The following is a 17,512-nucleotide window of genomic DNA, read 5'->3' as shown; positions in this document are numbered from 1 at the left end:
GTAGAAATGAGCAGAATTTGCAGTATTACCCCCACAGACATATACCACTGTCCTTTGTAAACCATATTGCCCCAAAATGCCTGGTTTGCATGAACTAATGATTGGTTCTGTTTTCAGCTTGGTGACCATTCTCAGAAAGTTGCATTGAAAATAGCTGTGGCCAAGGAAAGAGCATTTATTCCTTAAGATAACCTCAATGATTCAGAATGACCAAACCCCCTACTTTGAAAATTTCCAGGTACTATGAAAGAGTTCCTGTTGATGACGGCAAACTCTTTTGACTCACGGTGTTGGGAGTAACATGAGTCCTGATTTTGGCTGGATATTCCCTTCAGACAGCTCCTCAGAGCCGCTACTGTGTATGTCAAACTCCTGTCTCTCTGTTTGGAAATACACAGCACTGCCTGCTGGTCAAAGATGGAAACTGCACTGAAGAGAATCAATGAAATGACTGAAATTCCATAACGTTCTCACTCCAGCTCGCACGTGCATATACCAACATCTTCTACAGCTGCCTGATCTGATTTCCAGCTCTTCCTTTTATACATCACGTCTCTGGTTAGGATTTTGGTCTAAGTCAGCTTTGACATTGGCCACCATTATGTAATGAAGTCTGAGCATTGCCAGTTTTCACACTATGGACAGGGGTCAGTAAACTTGTAGGTCAGGAACATGCCATCATTTTCCATCCTTAGGTTTTGAATGGAGAGGATGAGATGGCCAGCTGCATCAAGGCTCTCTCTCTCTCTCTCTCTCTCTCTCTCTCTCTCTCTCTCTCTCTCTCTCTCTCTCTCTCTCTCTTCTCTCTCTCTCTCTCTCTCTCTCTCTCTCTCTCTCTCTCTCTCTCTCCCCCTCTCATTCTCTCTCTCTCTCCCTCCCTCCCTCTTTCTGTCTCTCTGTCTCTCCTTCCACCCGTCGCCCCTCCTTATGCCCCCTAAACCATCCCCTCTTATTAAAACAACAAGCCAATCTGTTGTAGCCCGGTAAAAGGGGTTTGGGAGCCGTAAAGGAGGCTCCTCACACAGCCGTCTGGAAGACATTAGCCAGCAGCGACAGAGAGACTTTTGACCACTTCTTAATGCTCTATGTAACCTGGATGCTGAGGGAAACTATGCAACACTTACTTATACATGTCCCTCAAGATAGAAAAGCCCAAATTATTTGACTTGTAATTGATTGCTAGAAACTTGATTGCTGGAAACTTTTTTTTTTTTCTCGTGTCAATATGATTAATGCTGCCACAAGTTTTTGAATTTTTGTTGTTGTAACTTTTAAAAAAGTTTTTATAATTAATTCATCCATGTTGTTGAAGGAACATATTTATCATTTTTGCCTTTTTTTTTAATTTATACTTTTGATATGAATGATGTTAAAGTTGACTGACATGGTGTTTGTGCACCAAAGATGCATTCGTTGCAGCTTGAATGACTGCAGACGGTCCGTTAGAAACTAGACAAGCCGTGAATATTTTCGAGCGTCCAGCTGACCAAACTGAAAGACATGTGCGTGAAACTAAATTGATCTTTCATATTAATGAGGACCAATTTCAGTGGATTCATGAGACTAATTACTACACGAGTGTCCGCTGAAACTTTATCGAGACTTTTTCTCCCTGTGGAGCGGTTCCAGAGCCGCCGGAGTTGACCGCATCCTTCAAGGACGAACGAAGACCACAGCTGCTCCAAGGTAGGCGGCCAGAGACCACCGCGGTCCCCAAACCATTGGGTTTGGGGACCGCGCAGCGTGATGACAGACGGACTCATTCATGTTGCATCATTCTTAAATAGGCTGCAGGACGCGTTTGAAGACTAATAATCTGCGATGAAATTGTATTTCTTGGGTATGTTGACGTATAAAACTGAAGTTAATACATTTATCATCATTCATCACTGGGAGCGCAAAGCAATTGTCTTTTTTGCATAACATAAATAATACCTAAAGAGTGTGTGTGTGTGTGTGTGTGTGTGTGTGTGTGTGTGTGTGTGTGTGTGTGTGTATTCGCATGCGCGTATAATTTTTTTTTTTTCCCATTGTCATCCTTGTCCAGACGTGTAAATATGTGAATTCCGCCCACATGCGTCTTCTTCTGACCACATAACAGAACTAGTCACGATACCGTTTGGGAAAACGAAATCAGTGACGTCACACGTACGTCATTGTCTGTGATGTTAACGAGCCAGTGGGAGTGCTGCATTTTGACACGTTGTCTGGGCGCGTAAATTTGGTGCGTAATGCATGACACGCTCTCGGCGGACGTAGTTTGAAGCTATAAATGGGTTAATAGTGAAGTTCAGTGAGTGACCACATAGTTCTGGCACTGATTTACTTCTGCTGAAATACTCAGTGTTTCCTCCAGCCCATCCCAGCGACAGATCATGCCGGAGAACAGAAATGCATAGATATACATGCAAACTTGAGTAATAAAGGTGCCAATTTAAAACCCACGCATCTAGACATGCGTGTGCACGCAAGCGCACGCACACACGCACACACACACACACACGCACACACACACTACCTTTATCACATATAGATAGAGAAACGGAAAAGAGCATTTGTCACATTTGTTGGAGCTTCATGCTTCCTCCACACCCTCCTCTAACCAGTGGCAGATACCACTGTTGGCCAAAATAAAACCCACACAAGGAATATCCATGAGTGAGTCGGATGTCTAAGCATTCCAGACATTTATGTAGGGTTTACAGAACAGTTTTTATCCCACACAGGGATTCTACTTGCTACTGAGCTTGGTTTTCTGTTTTAAAGGTCTTGAAGTGAAAGCATGAACCAGCATTATATTCATCTGTGAGAAATTAAGCATGTAGTCCTCTGCCTGTCTTTATTTATCAGTGAAAGCAATTGTTGAATAGAATGTTATATTTTCAGTATAAATCTTCATAGAACATCCCATTTTTTATTGACACAATTACAGCTGCCAAGTCCCACGTTTTCACTTTAGCTGCTCATCTGCACTCAGTCTATAAGTGAATATATTCAAGATGAATTTCAATATTTGCACCAGTGTATATATTAATTAAAAACATTTTAAGTATATAAGTAAAGATTTAAAAAACATAATTGTTGGATTCTTATGTAATATTTGCATGTATAGACTATTAGTGCTGCACACATATTCACACCATACTTCTCCAAATCCCAGCCCTTGAGGGAGCTCCTTCTTTGGCTGTGAGACTCACTGTGATGCAGTTAGACCATCTATCACTGGTGCCTTTTAGTGCAACATGAAAAGGCACCCACACTGCAGAGAAGCAATGTGGGCCATCTGTAGTATTGATAGCTTCCTACTGTAGCTGGTGATGTAAAAAAAAAAAAACCAAGGAAATACAATTTTTACAGCTTCTTGCAAACCAATTGCTACAGGATGTCCCTCCACACAATGTACAGAGTGGTTTATTGGTGCACGGAGGAGGGCATTCCATGACTGGTCTCCATTAGGCTCACAACAAGTCTCACGTGCTGTTGCTGCTCACAGCAAGGAACCTTGAATCTATAGGGCCTAGGGGTTGGCAAGGGATGACTAGTGAGGTTAGTGGAGCATAGTACAGCCCCTCCCAAACTAAAACTCCAACACCACCTACCTCATCTACTCTGCATTAATGCCACTGTTTTTTCCAGGTTGCCTTGGTAAAGGAGCAGTGAAGAGGCAGTACTGTACAGCCAGCCAGTAAAAGTGGGGTCCTCAGTAAGAATCCCACTACCTAATACTGACTGACAAAGTCTGACAGGAAGTGTTGATGCCAATGTAATGCACGGGACTCTGTTACCACCATGAAGCAACCTTGAGCTGAATAGAGTTAGATGAGTTTGCTGCTTCGGCACAGCAGATACTCCCGTCCTCTTTTAAATATTTTTATTGCTCCAAAAGTCCTTAAATTCATCCTGCTGGAATTGTGTTTTTGTCTCATATGGTATCTTTTGGCTGTAATTGACTGTGATAGCACAGATTGCTAGACTTAATATTTTCTGTCATGAGGGGAGATGATTGTTTTAGTGAGCTGTTGATAAATGACTGTTCTCAAATGAAAACAGGATGATCGAAACAGAATGAATCCATAATTTTTTTAAAAATAAAAAATAATTTGGACAAAATCCGGACACAATGGGGAAAATGACCTTTGTTCTCCCATATGGAGAAGAAAGTCCAACAGATAGCTAGACAGAAGAGTGGTTGTAGAGGGAGGCATTGTTGACAGAACCAAATTTGTAACTAGTTGAAAGTCTTGGATCTTACCACAGTGGTGCAAGTTCAGCTCCTCAGCTGGCAGTGAACTGAGCCAAGTCCACCACATTGCCTCAAGTCCCATTCCCCCACTCCTTTTAGAGTCTTCCATCTCTTCCTCTTTCACTACCTCCCAACCCACTCTCTCCCTCTTTTCCAACTGAGTACTTCACTCCACCTCTTTCTAAGTTTCTTCCTCTTTTCATCTTCCTCTCAGCAGGACAGCTGCATCTCTTCCTTCAGCTCTTTCACAGAAATGGAGAGTGTGGGATTTGTCAAAAGGAAAAGAATGCCTAAACACACAAAACACATAGTTTGGCTATTTTGCAGCTTTTCTTCTTTTGGTCTCTTTGGTTCAGTAAAAATTATGTATCATGAACTGTTGTGGTGAAAGAATAAGATGATGGAAAAAATGAAGTTAAAAACACCTTCTTCTCAGATGTTATGTGCCTGGTTCTTCTTTCAGATAGTGATGTATTAGACCTGATTCCAACTGCTCACATGGGGTGAGGAGAGACAGTGGAGGTGGGAGACGAACGAGCAAGGAAAAGTCAACTCCCTTGTAACATTGTAGTACCAGTCATGGCTCTGCTCACATGATTCCAATCATGGAGGCAGCAGAGCCGTGTGGCACAGTGGGTGGTGTTACTGTTACTGCTCTAGCTCTTATAATTCTCCCACAACAACAGCACACTGTGACCACATGGGGGATTTATGAGAGGAAGGAGGAAAAGGGGGAGACAGAGGGGAAGGTGAGCAACTTCTTAGCGGCACCTTTGAAAACTTTCATGACCTTTCAGGTCAGGTAAAGTGCACTAATTTAAAATAGAGAATGGCTAGAGACTTAAGTTACAGACATATATGGTGACAAAGGAGATGCAGGTACAGGAATTGTTTTAAGGACCATCAATTAAATACACTGACGTTGCACTGATCTATTGTTGTATGCATGTCCTCATCCGTTATGAAAATTCCCATAATGTAAGCAGTAAACCAACAGAAGGAGACAGCCAGCTCTTTCCCAGCTGCTCCTTCTCCACTGCCTCATCATCTGTCTAGAAACATGTGAGCCTCTCCTGCATCCTGCTACTGCTGTCATGAGGGCCATCTCCACATGTAATGTGTTTTTTAAATGTATTCAAGCCTTTTCCAGTTCTCACTCATACTCCTGCAAAGTATTCACAGAAGTTCACTGCATGCTTTGCATGTATAGTTTCCACTCTGTGTACTTTCCTGTTTTTGCATGCATTTTTTTCTTTTAGCAGAATGTCCTGGCTTTGAATTGGTTTGGGTGTGCAGGAGCTTAAATGTCTGATATCACGTCCTAGTTATCTTGGAGTTGTCATAAACTTTTCACTGCGTTTTTCAATAACATAGAACTCAGAACTGTTTAGGAAATTATGAATATCATTTCTCTATTTTAATTACTTTTATCAACATAAATATTCCTTTATTTTATTCAATTCGAGCATTCCACTGGTGTTTTATTTCTTACAGTTCACTACCAGCCACAGATATGAGGCTCACTCTTCAGAGAAATAGTAAAGTTTGATTTGTGAATCAAGCCCAACTGTCCAGACTTGCTGATTTGTGAATGTCACACTTCCAGGCGTTGACTACTGTGTCACGATGGCAAAAAGATTTATGTTATCACGGCTCCACACCCTTAATTTTTGGCTCTGTATAATGTACAGCGTTCACACAGCACACTCAAAGATTCACATATACATATGGTACTTGTTGCTCAGACACACTAATGCACACAAACACACACACACACACACACACACACACACACACACACACACACACACACACACACACACACACACACACACACACACACACACACACACACACACACACACACACAAGGTCTGTTGAGCCTTTTTGTGTTTTATATTCATCATAGGCCTTGACAGTGAGAAACCTGCTGACAAGGATTTCACTGCTCTCCTGTGAGTTTTGTCAAACCATCTCTTCCTCCTGCTGCAGTGAAACACATCCTGCAGAAAGTTTTACTCACACATTTGCAGGTTGCCATTGTCCTGCTACAACAGGCAGAGGCACATATACTGTATAGAAAGTTATCCACTATGGACCATAAAACAGATAATTATTACAGCATGTGGTGCTTCTCATGTATAATAAATCATTCATTATATACAAGAATCCACTGTGGTCACATATGTTTCAGTTCCACATCTGAAACATCAAATATGCTTAATCTGAGATTCATCATCAAGTTTGGACACAAAACAATGCTTAAAACTATTAAAGATTGAACAATGAATAAATCAGTCACCACCAAGAAGCTGAACTTGGAATTGTCCCATCAAAATTTATTTACATTTAGTTGACTTTTCATTCAAAGACATTGTCAAATCAAAGTCAAAATTTTAGAGTCCAACTGATCTATGTGTAAATGTTGGATGCATTTATATTCCCACCAACTTCCATTGCGCTTTGTGTGTATAATGTCTTCTTGATAAAGTAAAGGTTAGTATGCTAACAAGCTAAACTGGTATAAGCTTATACCTGCTCAATGTCAACGTGATAGCACTGTCAATGTCATTCACATTAGCATACATACATTAGCATTTTGCTTGAAGTGTCATTTTATCTACATCATGAAAGCTGCCATGATGTAGATTCACAATAACTGCAACTGCACAACAAATTGGCATCACTTCCATACTGTGCATGATGTAACACAAAAATGCATCCATGTTTAAAATCCGTACATGTACAGGCAATGTTCCAACAATCTACATTGGATAGACTGTTGGGCTTTCTATTTCTATTTCTAAATTAAGTTACAAATGTAGTTAATGTTTGTTCTGCCTTAGATTTATTTACATCTATGATTTATGAGCTCATATGATGTCACTCAAATGAATGAGACGGATCAGGTGACATGTCGTGTGTTCCACAATGACACACCAACAATGACTGCTACAAATTTATTTTGCATTGTCAAACATAAATTATATATTGAACTGTGAAGCGTCTACAATGCTCATGCAGTCAGAGGATTAATTGCTTTGCTCAGTCCTTCACATTTTGCTAGGTAGACTCTGCGTTCATGTGTCAATCATTCATTGTTTCCTTCTTAGATCCATTAAATCATCATTAATTCTCCAAGAATGCAACGATTAAAATGATTGTAACTTTTTATTCTTGGACGTTTTACTCAAGAGTCTATTGATGATGTCAGATTGAAACTGAATCCAACTCAAGGTCACATGGGTCAAGGGAAACATAGATATTTATGCACGCATGCTTGCATGCACACACGTGTACACACATACATACATACACACACACACGCACCAAACAATGCAAGGAGACGGTGATGTGTTCTGTCATTTACATACACCAACAGATAAAACCAAGCAGAGGGCGGTGCTAATATAATCCACATGTGTGAATGACATCTTTAACTCACATGCACATCATATACAGACAGAATATCAGTATACATAATAAATCAAAGCTAAGCCATCCATATGTGTCAATGAGATCTCTATATTCGCTGAAAGTGGCGAGAGGCTTTACTTCTTGTAAAGAGGTAAGGTGGACAACTGGATTGTAAGTTATTTTAAGACTGCAGCAAAGCTGGTTTTGACTTTTGCATTGGACCACACTCCCATGAGGACATATTGTACGTGACTTCCTAGTCTCACCTATGTTCATGAGCATTGGGTCATGACCAAAAGAACAAGATCCCAGATACAAGCAGTCAAAATGAGTTTCTTCTATCGGGTGGCTAGGTGCACCCCCAGAGATAGGGTGAGAGGTAAGCGCTGTGAGCTGAGGTGGCTCGGGCATCTGTTTCAGATGTCTCCCTGACACCTCCCTGGAAAGGTGTTCCTACTGTTCCTACCGGCATGTCCTACCACGTGTAGGTCTCGGGGAAGACCTAGGACACGATGGAGAGACTATGTCTCTCATCTGGCCTGAGAAGGCCTCGGATCCCCCTGCAGGAGCTAGAAGAGATGTCTGGGGAGGGGGAAGTCTGGGCATCCCTGCGCAGACTGTTGCTTCCACAACCCGGCCCCGGATAAGCAGTAGAGGATGGAATGATGGAAGGCAGCATCTTTATCTTTTAATGTTGACTCACTTGAAATCACAAAACGTAATGTGTTTGACAGAATTCAGTTTGTCTGGAATAAGAAATTATGATGCACTTTATGTCATGTCAGTCACCTGAACTGGATTTAATAGTTTGGTTCTTCACTTTAACCACAAACATTGAACAGGGCAAGAGTTCATGTGCATTAAGTGCAGACACAAACAATCAGTCCTAAAGCAACACCGGCTGTTTGGAGTTTGCATGTTCTCCATCTGTCTACAGTGATTTCCTCCTGGTTCTAAGATTTCTTCCTACAGCCTTAATGCAAGCAGATTAGATGAAATGGAAACTATAAATTCTGTGGAGGTGTGAATGGATCTGTTGTGCCCCTGGCCAAGGAGGTATATCAAAGATTTGTATTGACTTCCAACATAATTTACACCAACTATTTTCACAGCTGGAGATATTCTGATGGCACATCTATATGCTAAACAGTCCTAGAGTTCATTCAAAGTAGATCTAGGGAGACGGGGTGAAGAAGTTTGTTTTGTGTTACGTCATGTAACTGTGAGACATTATAAAGTCTCGTAATTATATGCACAAACAAAGAAGCTCCATAGAAAAATTCCCAGGACAATTAAAATTGTTTAGACTCTGTCTCATATAATTAGACTTTATGTGTATTTATGTATATACTGTAGATGTATGCGTGTACGTGAATGTGTGTCAGGAGTCTTGTAAATGAGCCGCTGACGTTAAAAGCCTTGCCACGTGCCAGAGGAGGCCTGCACAACACTGGTTGTGTCCTTTTCATCCAGCGATCAAATGAGCAAGACATGTTTGAGCCAAATGTATATGTTCGTATATGTTCCCTTCCAACTAAGCACCCCCCCCCCCCCATACACACACACCACACCCAGTTTCTATACATCTGTCTCTTGCTCTTGTTTCTCTGTCTCTGTCTGGTTTTCTGCTCACTGCTATCTGCTATTACTTACTTTCCTTTTCTTTCTGTTTGTTGCACCACCTTCCTTGCCTTAAATGTATGCAGTCTCTTTTTTTGTGCTTAGTGGTGTAAACAATTTAGTGGTTTTGTTGCGTATCCCAAATACAATGTCTAGCTTGTCAAAAATAATACTTAAACATATAGCTTACATGTCAGGATATATATTGATGAAATATGCTCTATTTATTTTATGTTCGGGTCAAAAAGAGTGTTTATGTAATCTAAGTATTTAAAATTGTTGAAATGCACCTCAGATTGTCCAAATCATGTCTCATACTGAGCAACTCATTGACGCAATCAAGCATTTGAGTCTTTGTAATGCAAAATTATTGCAATATGTCAAAGTTTTTTTTTCTTATATTTTAAACAAAAATGATGCCTCCCACTCCTTTCACTAGTGCCTTACCTTTGTGTCCACCACTCATGTCATAGAAATAATCGTATTGCCAAAGTTTCTATGGAAGCCACAGACAGGAAGAAGCACACGTGCAGCATTAGAAAATCCAAAAAGCTCTTGTCTTACTCTTCCCACAGAGATATAAACAGATGACATCACAGGGTGGTCCGCTCTGCACTGAGCTGAGCTGAGCTGAGCCACGCCGAGTGGGTCTCCATTGGTCTGCCAAACAGATGGTGGTAGCAAAATAATGAGGGTTGGAAACAAATGGCAATCAGAAGATGTTGTCCAGCAGGGTTAAGGTTCATTCGTGGCTGTCACTCCATGTTGCTACAAAAAGTGGCTTCATTTATCTTAACATAAAATAACTAATAGTCTTCTGGATCAGGCTCCTAACATCACATGCTTGTCTGCAAATCATTCTGAACCCCTTCTTTACAGTGAAGAGGAAAAGTCTATTTGTCTCTCAGAGCTTATATGCTTGGCAGGGCAACAGGCGTCTTGGTTAATGAGGTCAAGAAATCTTGTAATGTATGCCCACCCAGAGTAAACGAGAGTTGGAACAATCGGCTACTCAGAACTGTCTGACGTTTAGACGGGCATTTTTGGGAGGGATGGTGGTAAAGGGAGGCAGAAAGTGAGGGTGAACATGGTTAGTGCTTTCTATACCATGGTTTGTTGTGTTGTAAAAAAATTGTGTGCTAGAGGGGAGTGCACTTGGAACCTGTGGGTAAGCATTTTTTATGTCATAACTTACTGAAGGCCAAAAAAATGCTTGCTGGTTTTAATAGCAGCGTTTCCCATGTACACATTGTATGTCTGTCATTTCAAATTACATTATACATGTGTGTATTTGTGGTGTCACTCAAGTTAAGTTGAGTAATCAGCTGTGATTAATCATGATTTAGTTTTACTAGTATTTACTTACTTTTGCTTTTGGGGTGGCAAAACAATTAATGTAATTTGTCAGCCAAAAGAAATGCAAAACTTTCAACACACCACGGGATGTCTCCTTTGTCTGTGTGGCTAGAATTTAAAATGCCCTTCTGAAAATCCATGCAAGAAATGGGAGAAATAAAGGTCAAACTTAATTTTTAGTGAATTTGAGTTAAAAAAAAAAAATAAATAAAATAAAATAGATATTTTAGGGTAACCCTTGAGTGTCAACATATGAATGGTCTCACTTTTTCAATCATAGCATGACCTCCTGATTTTTTCCTTTACGTATGTTGACTTGTATTGTGTTGACCTGAATTTGCACTGACTGAATTAGAGTGAATGTAAACATTTTCTTCATTCTGCCCCTAGATGAAATGTCAGAGAGTCCTCACCTACCTGCGGATAATCGGGACTACCATGTTTGGTGTGTCCCTCCTGGTTGGTATCTCCACGGCCTACATCATGGGCTACCAGTTCTTCACCACAGCTGGTAATCACCTGTCCTTCGGCCTGTACGGAGCCATTTTGGTCATCCACCTCATCATCCAAAGCCTCTTTGCGCTCCTAGAACACAGAAACATGCGACGATCCTTAGAGACACCCATCAAACTGAATAAATCTTTGGCATTGTGCATTGCTGCATATCAAGAGGACCCAAACTACCTGAGAAAATGCCTTGTTTCAGTGAAAAGGCTGACATATCCAGGGATCAAAGTAATCATGGTGATTGACGGGAACTCAGAGGATGACGCGTACATGATGGACATTTTTAAAGAGGTGATGGGACGGGACAAAGCGGCCACGTATGTGTGGCGGAGCAACTTTCATCACAGAGCACCTGAAGAGACAGAGGAGAGCTTCACTGAGAGTGTTCAACACATCACCAGGCTGTTACTGAACAACAAGTGTGTGTGCATCATGCAGAAGTGGGGAGGAAAGAGAGAAGTGATGTACACACCCTTCAAGGCACTGGGGAGGAGTGTCGACTATGTGCAGGTAAATCGTAGAAACTACAAATGCGTATAAGTGTAGAGATTTGAAACTGAGCAATACAGGAACATATATGATGATAAGTATCACTTAGACTGAATAATGGGGCAAAAATTGGAGGAGATATAAAAAGAGGCAGTGGTAGTGCACATACACTCCATTATATAACAGCTGAGACATTCATATCATGTCCAAGAGATGAGTGGTATTCACAGGTCAAAAATCTGCGTACACACAGTAGGTTTGATTTGGTGTTCCTCAAATAGCCTTTTGCTATTAATCTTACTGAATTCAGTGAAACAATAATAATCTGTGCATGTGAATGGCACTTCAATTATGTTTTTGGAAAAGTCAGTTCCTAAAATTGTGTAGCTGGCTAATACAATGTAATACCACAGTGTGGTAATGTATCTTAAAATATAATCAGGAGATAAGACATAAATTGCAGCAAGAGATTGGCAACCCACAATTTGATGAAGTGTCAGGAAATGTGCTTTTTTTCAGTAGACAGTCAATGTTAGAAGTAGTGGCTGGTTCATGGCAATTTATATACAGTTTAAATGGCTGTGAACCATGAGCATTTTTCAAGTAAAACTCTAAATGTTTTTTTTTTACATATAAAACTAGAGGCTATTATTAAGTGTCATTAGAACTAACCTTTGTTTGGTTTAATACATTCTCCAGTATGTTCTGCGAAAATCTGTAGCTGACGGCACTGAGTCATTTTTCTAATGCTGCTTGTGATAATATTTAACGTTTTTAGTCATTATTTGAACATGTCTTTCTGTCTTTCTCCAATCTGTTAATATTTCAAGCTGAATAGTCTTTAGACTCCCTCATTATGTCATCATTGATTTAATAAAATATTTTTTTTACCCTCCAGTTAAAGTGGCAAATCCCAGGGAGGGGTTATTAAGTACCTATCACTACATCTGTAGTGGTCTGTTAATAAAATGGCACATCATTCGAGTTAGGGAGTGAAACACAAAAATCTTTAGTTATCAGAATATATACAACATCATGATTGATTTCTATTTAATTCCTAATTGCTCACACCATACTAGCAATGCTTCTTAAGTGACCTATCTATGGTTGCAGTGCAAAAATAAGTCATTTGGCTTTTCATCAACTTCTGACATTCCTGTCACTGTCACATGTACAGATGCTTACGGCAGCAACCAGTAGTGGAAGACCATGACAGCTCTACTGTCTACTGAGGTGCTATTTTATGGTTGTTCAAATGTGTTTATTATGTAGAAAGTTCAGGAAAGAAGCCTCATCTGATCTGGTTTTGGACTTACTGTGGCAGCAAAATATTATTGCTTGTATTGATGAGAAAGAAACTTGGACGTAGACTTGAGCAAAAGTCATCATTAACACTACTTTAACTCGGTTTGTCATGGTTATCTCATTCATCATTACTAGTGCAAGTATTGAGGTAAACCTGATGAAATAATAAATTGGCCTAAACCCAAAAAATGTCACCACCTTGTATTTGTTTTGCTGTATTCTCATAGTAATATTTGGCTAGTGTGTCAATTAAATAAATTATTACCTGATCATAAAGTTTATTATAAACTAGGATAATAACAAAATTGAGGATTTTATTTTTGTTGGATTACAAAAATTGTTCTCTGAGGCTAATAGTTAAAACCATTTGAAATCATGCTAACACCTACAACAGGTTACAGCTGAACAGAAACCTCTAGTTGAACAGAGATCCAAGAAACATATTGCGAAGTTGCCAGAAACCATGCCAGTACCCGCCAGAATGTTTCTGCTATCATCAGGTTCTGCTTTCAGCAGATGTGTTTTGTTAAAATATAGGGCTCCAGATTTTATTTCATCACTGGTTTTCGTCAGAAAAGAAAATGACCATATATAGAACGCACTGAAGAGAATTACAAAAGCAGATACTTCACTTATGAAAAGATACTCCAAATACAGATCAAGACCATATTCAAATATGGGTCTGAAAGACAGACGGAGGGTTCACAGAGGGTAATGTGTCATGTATCAGGCAATGCTAGACTATAACTGTGAACTATCCTCAAGTCAAATCCTTAGCATCTGCATACTATCTCAAATAATGGTGACACACAACACTTAAACACAGACAACTCACTATTCATTATATTCATTGTAGTTTTGTTGATTCCCTCAGGTATGTGACTCTGACACAATGTTGGACCCAGCATCCTCAGTGGAAATGGTGAAAGTTCTAGAAGAAGACCCAATGGTAGGAGGTGTTGGAGGAGATGTACAGGTTAGTTACAAATGCACAGATATGCTCTCCTTGTCATTAATTTTAAAGTGTGGGCTTTCCTCATCAGTTCCTGTTATATTAAACTTCTGCAAATTCCATTTTTCTAATTTCTCCTTAGATTCTCAATAAATATGAATCATGGATCTCCTTCCTGAGTAGTGTGCGATACTGGATGGCGTTCAACATTGAACGGGCTTGCCAGTCCTATTTCGGTTGTGTCCAGTGCATCAGTGGGCCATTAGGAATGTACCGGAACTCCCTCCTGAATGAGTTCCTTGAAGACTGGTACAATCAGACTTTCATGGGATCCCACTGTAGTTTTGGGGATGACCGCCACCTCACAAACAGAGTTCTGAGCCTTGGGTATGCAACCAAATACACAGCTCGATCAAAGTGCCTCACCGAGACACCGATTACATACCTGCGGTGGCTCAATCAACAAACTCGATGGAGTAAGTCATATTTCAGAGAATGGTTATACAACTCTATGTGGTTCCACAAACACCATCTATGGATGACTTATGAAGCTGTAATCACAGGCTTCTTCCCATTTTTTCTTATTGCCACTGCGATTCAGCTCTTCTACCAAGGAAGACTCTGGAATATTCTGTTGTTTCTACTCATTGTGCAGGCGGTAGCACTGATCAAGTCATCGTTTGCCAGCTGCCTCAGAGGTAACATAGTCATGGTGTTCATGTCGTTCTACTCTGTACTGTATATGTCAAGCCTGTTGCCAGCTAAAATGTTTGCTATAGCAACAATCAACAAGTCTGGATGGGGGACCTCCGGGAGGAAAACGATAGTCGTGAACTTCATTGGTTTGATTCCCATATCGGTCTGGTTCACCATCCTTTTCATTGGGATTCTCTACACAGTAATCCTGCAAACTAGAAAACCCTTCCCCGAATCAGAAAAGCTTATTCTGATCATAGGTGCTGTTGTTTATGCCAGTTACTGGGTCATATTGTTGACGTTGTACACGGTACTCATAAATAAGTGTGGCAAGAGGAAGAAGGAAACACACTACGACATGGTGTTGGATGTCTAATTCACAGTTGCAGTCACTATTATCACGTCAAATCTCCTTTGGATTTTTTTTTCTTTTTTCATTCATGTTGTTGTTATGCAAATATTTTTTCAGGTACAGAGTAACAGGGCAACTCTGGAGGTAAAATTGGTTGAGTTCAACCAAAAAAGAGGATTTTTAAAACTTGAACGGCAAAAAAACAAAATAAAACAAATGACAGTGGCTGCTTTTCCCCCCATTTCTAACAAGCTTTCATGATCCTAAAAAATGAACATGCAAGCTAATTAATCACTGATTTCTGTAAAAATCATACTGTGTGCTGTAAGAAAACTAGCTAGCCTTAATAGCTTAGTCTGGCATGAGTAAATACTGTGCAGTTAGTAGCAGGAGGGCTAGACTTTGTAAGATTAGCTACCTCTTAATCCACATAATTGTTCACTGAGCTGCAGTCCAATGTTTTTTTTCTGTGAGCCAAAGAAATTAATAGACTATCATTTCCACCCATTGAGGTTTAACTTGACCAGTAAGAGTATTTGTCCTCCAGAGCAAAACTTTGTGGCCAAGAAATCATATTACCCAAACCAAAGAAAGACAGTATGTGGGCTGCCACCATCCAACCAAAGCAAAATATGAATATTTAGGTATAAAAATTGTGAGAGAGCAGTGATGGAATGACAGTGATGTCTTTCACCTTTACTATTTAAATATGTGTGACTGCAAAATGGCAAGTTTGTGACAAACATAAATACATCTATTTACTGCATCTGTTCAATGATTTAATGCTACAAGTTCAAAGTTGTTCATAGTACACAGTTGCATCTGGGTGACTTTGCAGTGTTCTTAAAGAGCTATAATATCAAGTGTTAAATGGTGCAGAAAGGGCTTAAAATGCAAAGCTGCTCTCCTTCGTTGCACTCATGTCATATGGGAAAGACACTTCCTGTTAGTCTACATATACACTATAATATTTCTTAGTTAGGTGCAGCTCCTAGATTTCACTGGCAGTTCACAGCTTTTTATTGGAGAAGATGTTTTGATTTGCATTTTGAAATGAATTCATACACTTGACTCACTGTGGTGCATCACACATGTTGAATGTGATAAGATCCCAGATCCATACTAAAAGCCACTCACACTATTGAGAGGCTACAGATTTGTTTTGCGGAAAACTCAGTATTCCCAAATGACGTGAATGCAGTATTTTTAACAATGTTTACAAAGTGAAGAATCTCGAACTGATCACTGATTGGTTGATTTAATTCCACCAGATCAGGTGACCAGGTGAACATGTGACCAGATGAGAGATGGTGAATCATTGCTGCTGTTACTGTTTTATTTTTACAGAAACAATGCCTTTTTTAGAAGAAAATATGAATAATGGATGTAAGTTGCAAAGACATTGTATTGTAAATGTATTTCTATCAAGTTGAATGGTAACCACCGAGAAAAATGGTGGACATGTTCCAATCCAAAGACTGTGGGACATTCGCCCTCCATATGCCCTTGCTCTCATTGTTTCTTCACATACTGTATTGAGGGTAATGTGGCAACATCTCTCTGCTTCCTTGAGTCACGCTAAATGACCTGCGAGGGGCGGGGCAAATGTGAGAAGAAAACCTTAATGTACCAAACTTTCTACCTGAACAGGAATGTGAATAAGTGCACTTGATGGAAAGGAACAGCGTGTTGGAATGAAACAAGTCCTGTGTTTGTAAAAGATGACCAGGAGCAGACATGAGTTTAATCCTTGTGCACTTTTTTGTCTCTCCTGTTGTCTGGTGCGATGCTTGACCTAATCAAGATGAAATACCTCAGTGGTTCTTTTTTTGCATTGCATCAACGCATCAGGATGCTGTCCAGAGACTGATGCATTCTGAGGGTCTCGAGTAATTTATGATCTGTTTATGATATTAAACACAAAAAGTGTCAGTTTTTATATGCAGTTTCTTATGAAGTCAAAGCTGGATCTCTCTGCCTTGTCAGTCCTTTGCTGTAGCCATTTACTTATTGTTACTTCGTATTTCATTGCATTTTATATATAGACATTTGATTTTATTTTTGCTTAGCTACCAAAGATACTTTATTTTCACTATTGTTTTTTTTTTATAAGAAAAATGGGAAAATGTATTTGTTGTGCTTTAACTGTTCTGACAATGACTTGTATATCTGACCAAACAATGTGAAATTATGAGCTGGGGGGTTTGTCTGCAATAACAACAATAAAAATGCAATTTGTAGGGATAAATTATTGATGTCAAGAGAGGTGATGAACCTGTGTTTTTGTACTTTGCAGATAGGAAACCAGCATATTTATGTTTATAGGACCAAGTGCTTAGTAAGATATCCTCTGGTATACATGTAAAGCCCTTAAGTTTCCATATGTCTACATACAAAAACAATACAATTGTCTTTTTTCCCCTGATATATTCAACATGTCAAAATAACAACAGTTTCATTTTAGTTTTAGTTTTCTTTTAGTTTTGAAAATATGTGGAGATGTGTCTTCTGGTGTTCAGTTCTTCATGTACCAGATAGAAAAGCCAAGACTGAAAAACGAAAAAACATTTCAAAG

General features: G+C 39.7%; 1 protein-coding gene across 1 annotated transcript; it reads left to right on the top strand.

The window, feature by feature from the left end:
* Window positions 1-1,006: 1,006 nt before the first annotated feature.
* On the top strand, window positions 1,007-17,188 carry has2 (hyaluronan synthase 2). The gene is made up of 4 exons (XM_068324621.1): window positions 1,007-1,686; window positions 11,027-11,653; window positions 13,812-13,913; window positions 14,032-17,188. Exons 2-4 carry the CDS (start codon window positions 11,027-11,029, stop codon window positions 14,959-14,961), a joined length of 1,659 nt encoding a protein of 552 aa, XP_068180722.1. The 5' UTR covers window positions 1,007-1,686; the 3' UTR covers window positions 14,962-17,188.
* Window positions 17,189-17,512: the final 324 nt, after the last annotated feature.

Source organism: Antennarius striatus, chromosome 9 (genome assembly GCF_040054535.1).
Source record: "Antennarius striatus isolate MH-2024 chromosome 9, ASM4005453v1, whole genome shotgun sequence".
NCBI lineage: Eukaryota > Metazoa > Chordata > Actinopteri > Lophiiformes > Antennariidae > Antennarius > Antennarius striatus.
The sequence above is the reverse complement of the archived record's forward strand: the minus strand, read 5'-3'. Positions and strand labels throughout refer to the sequence as shown.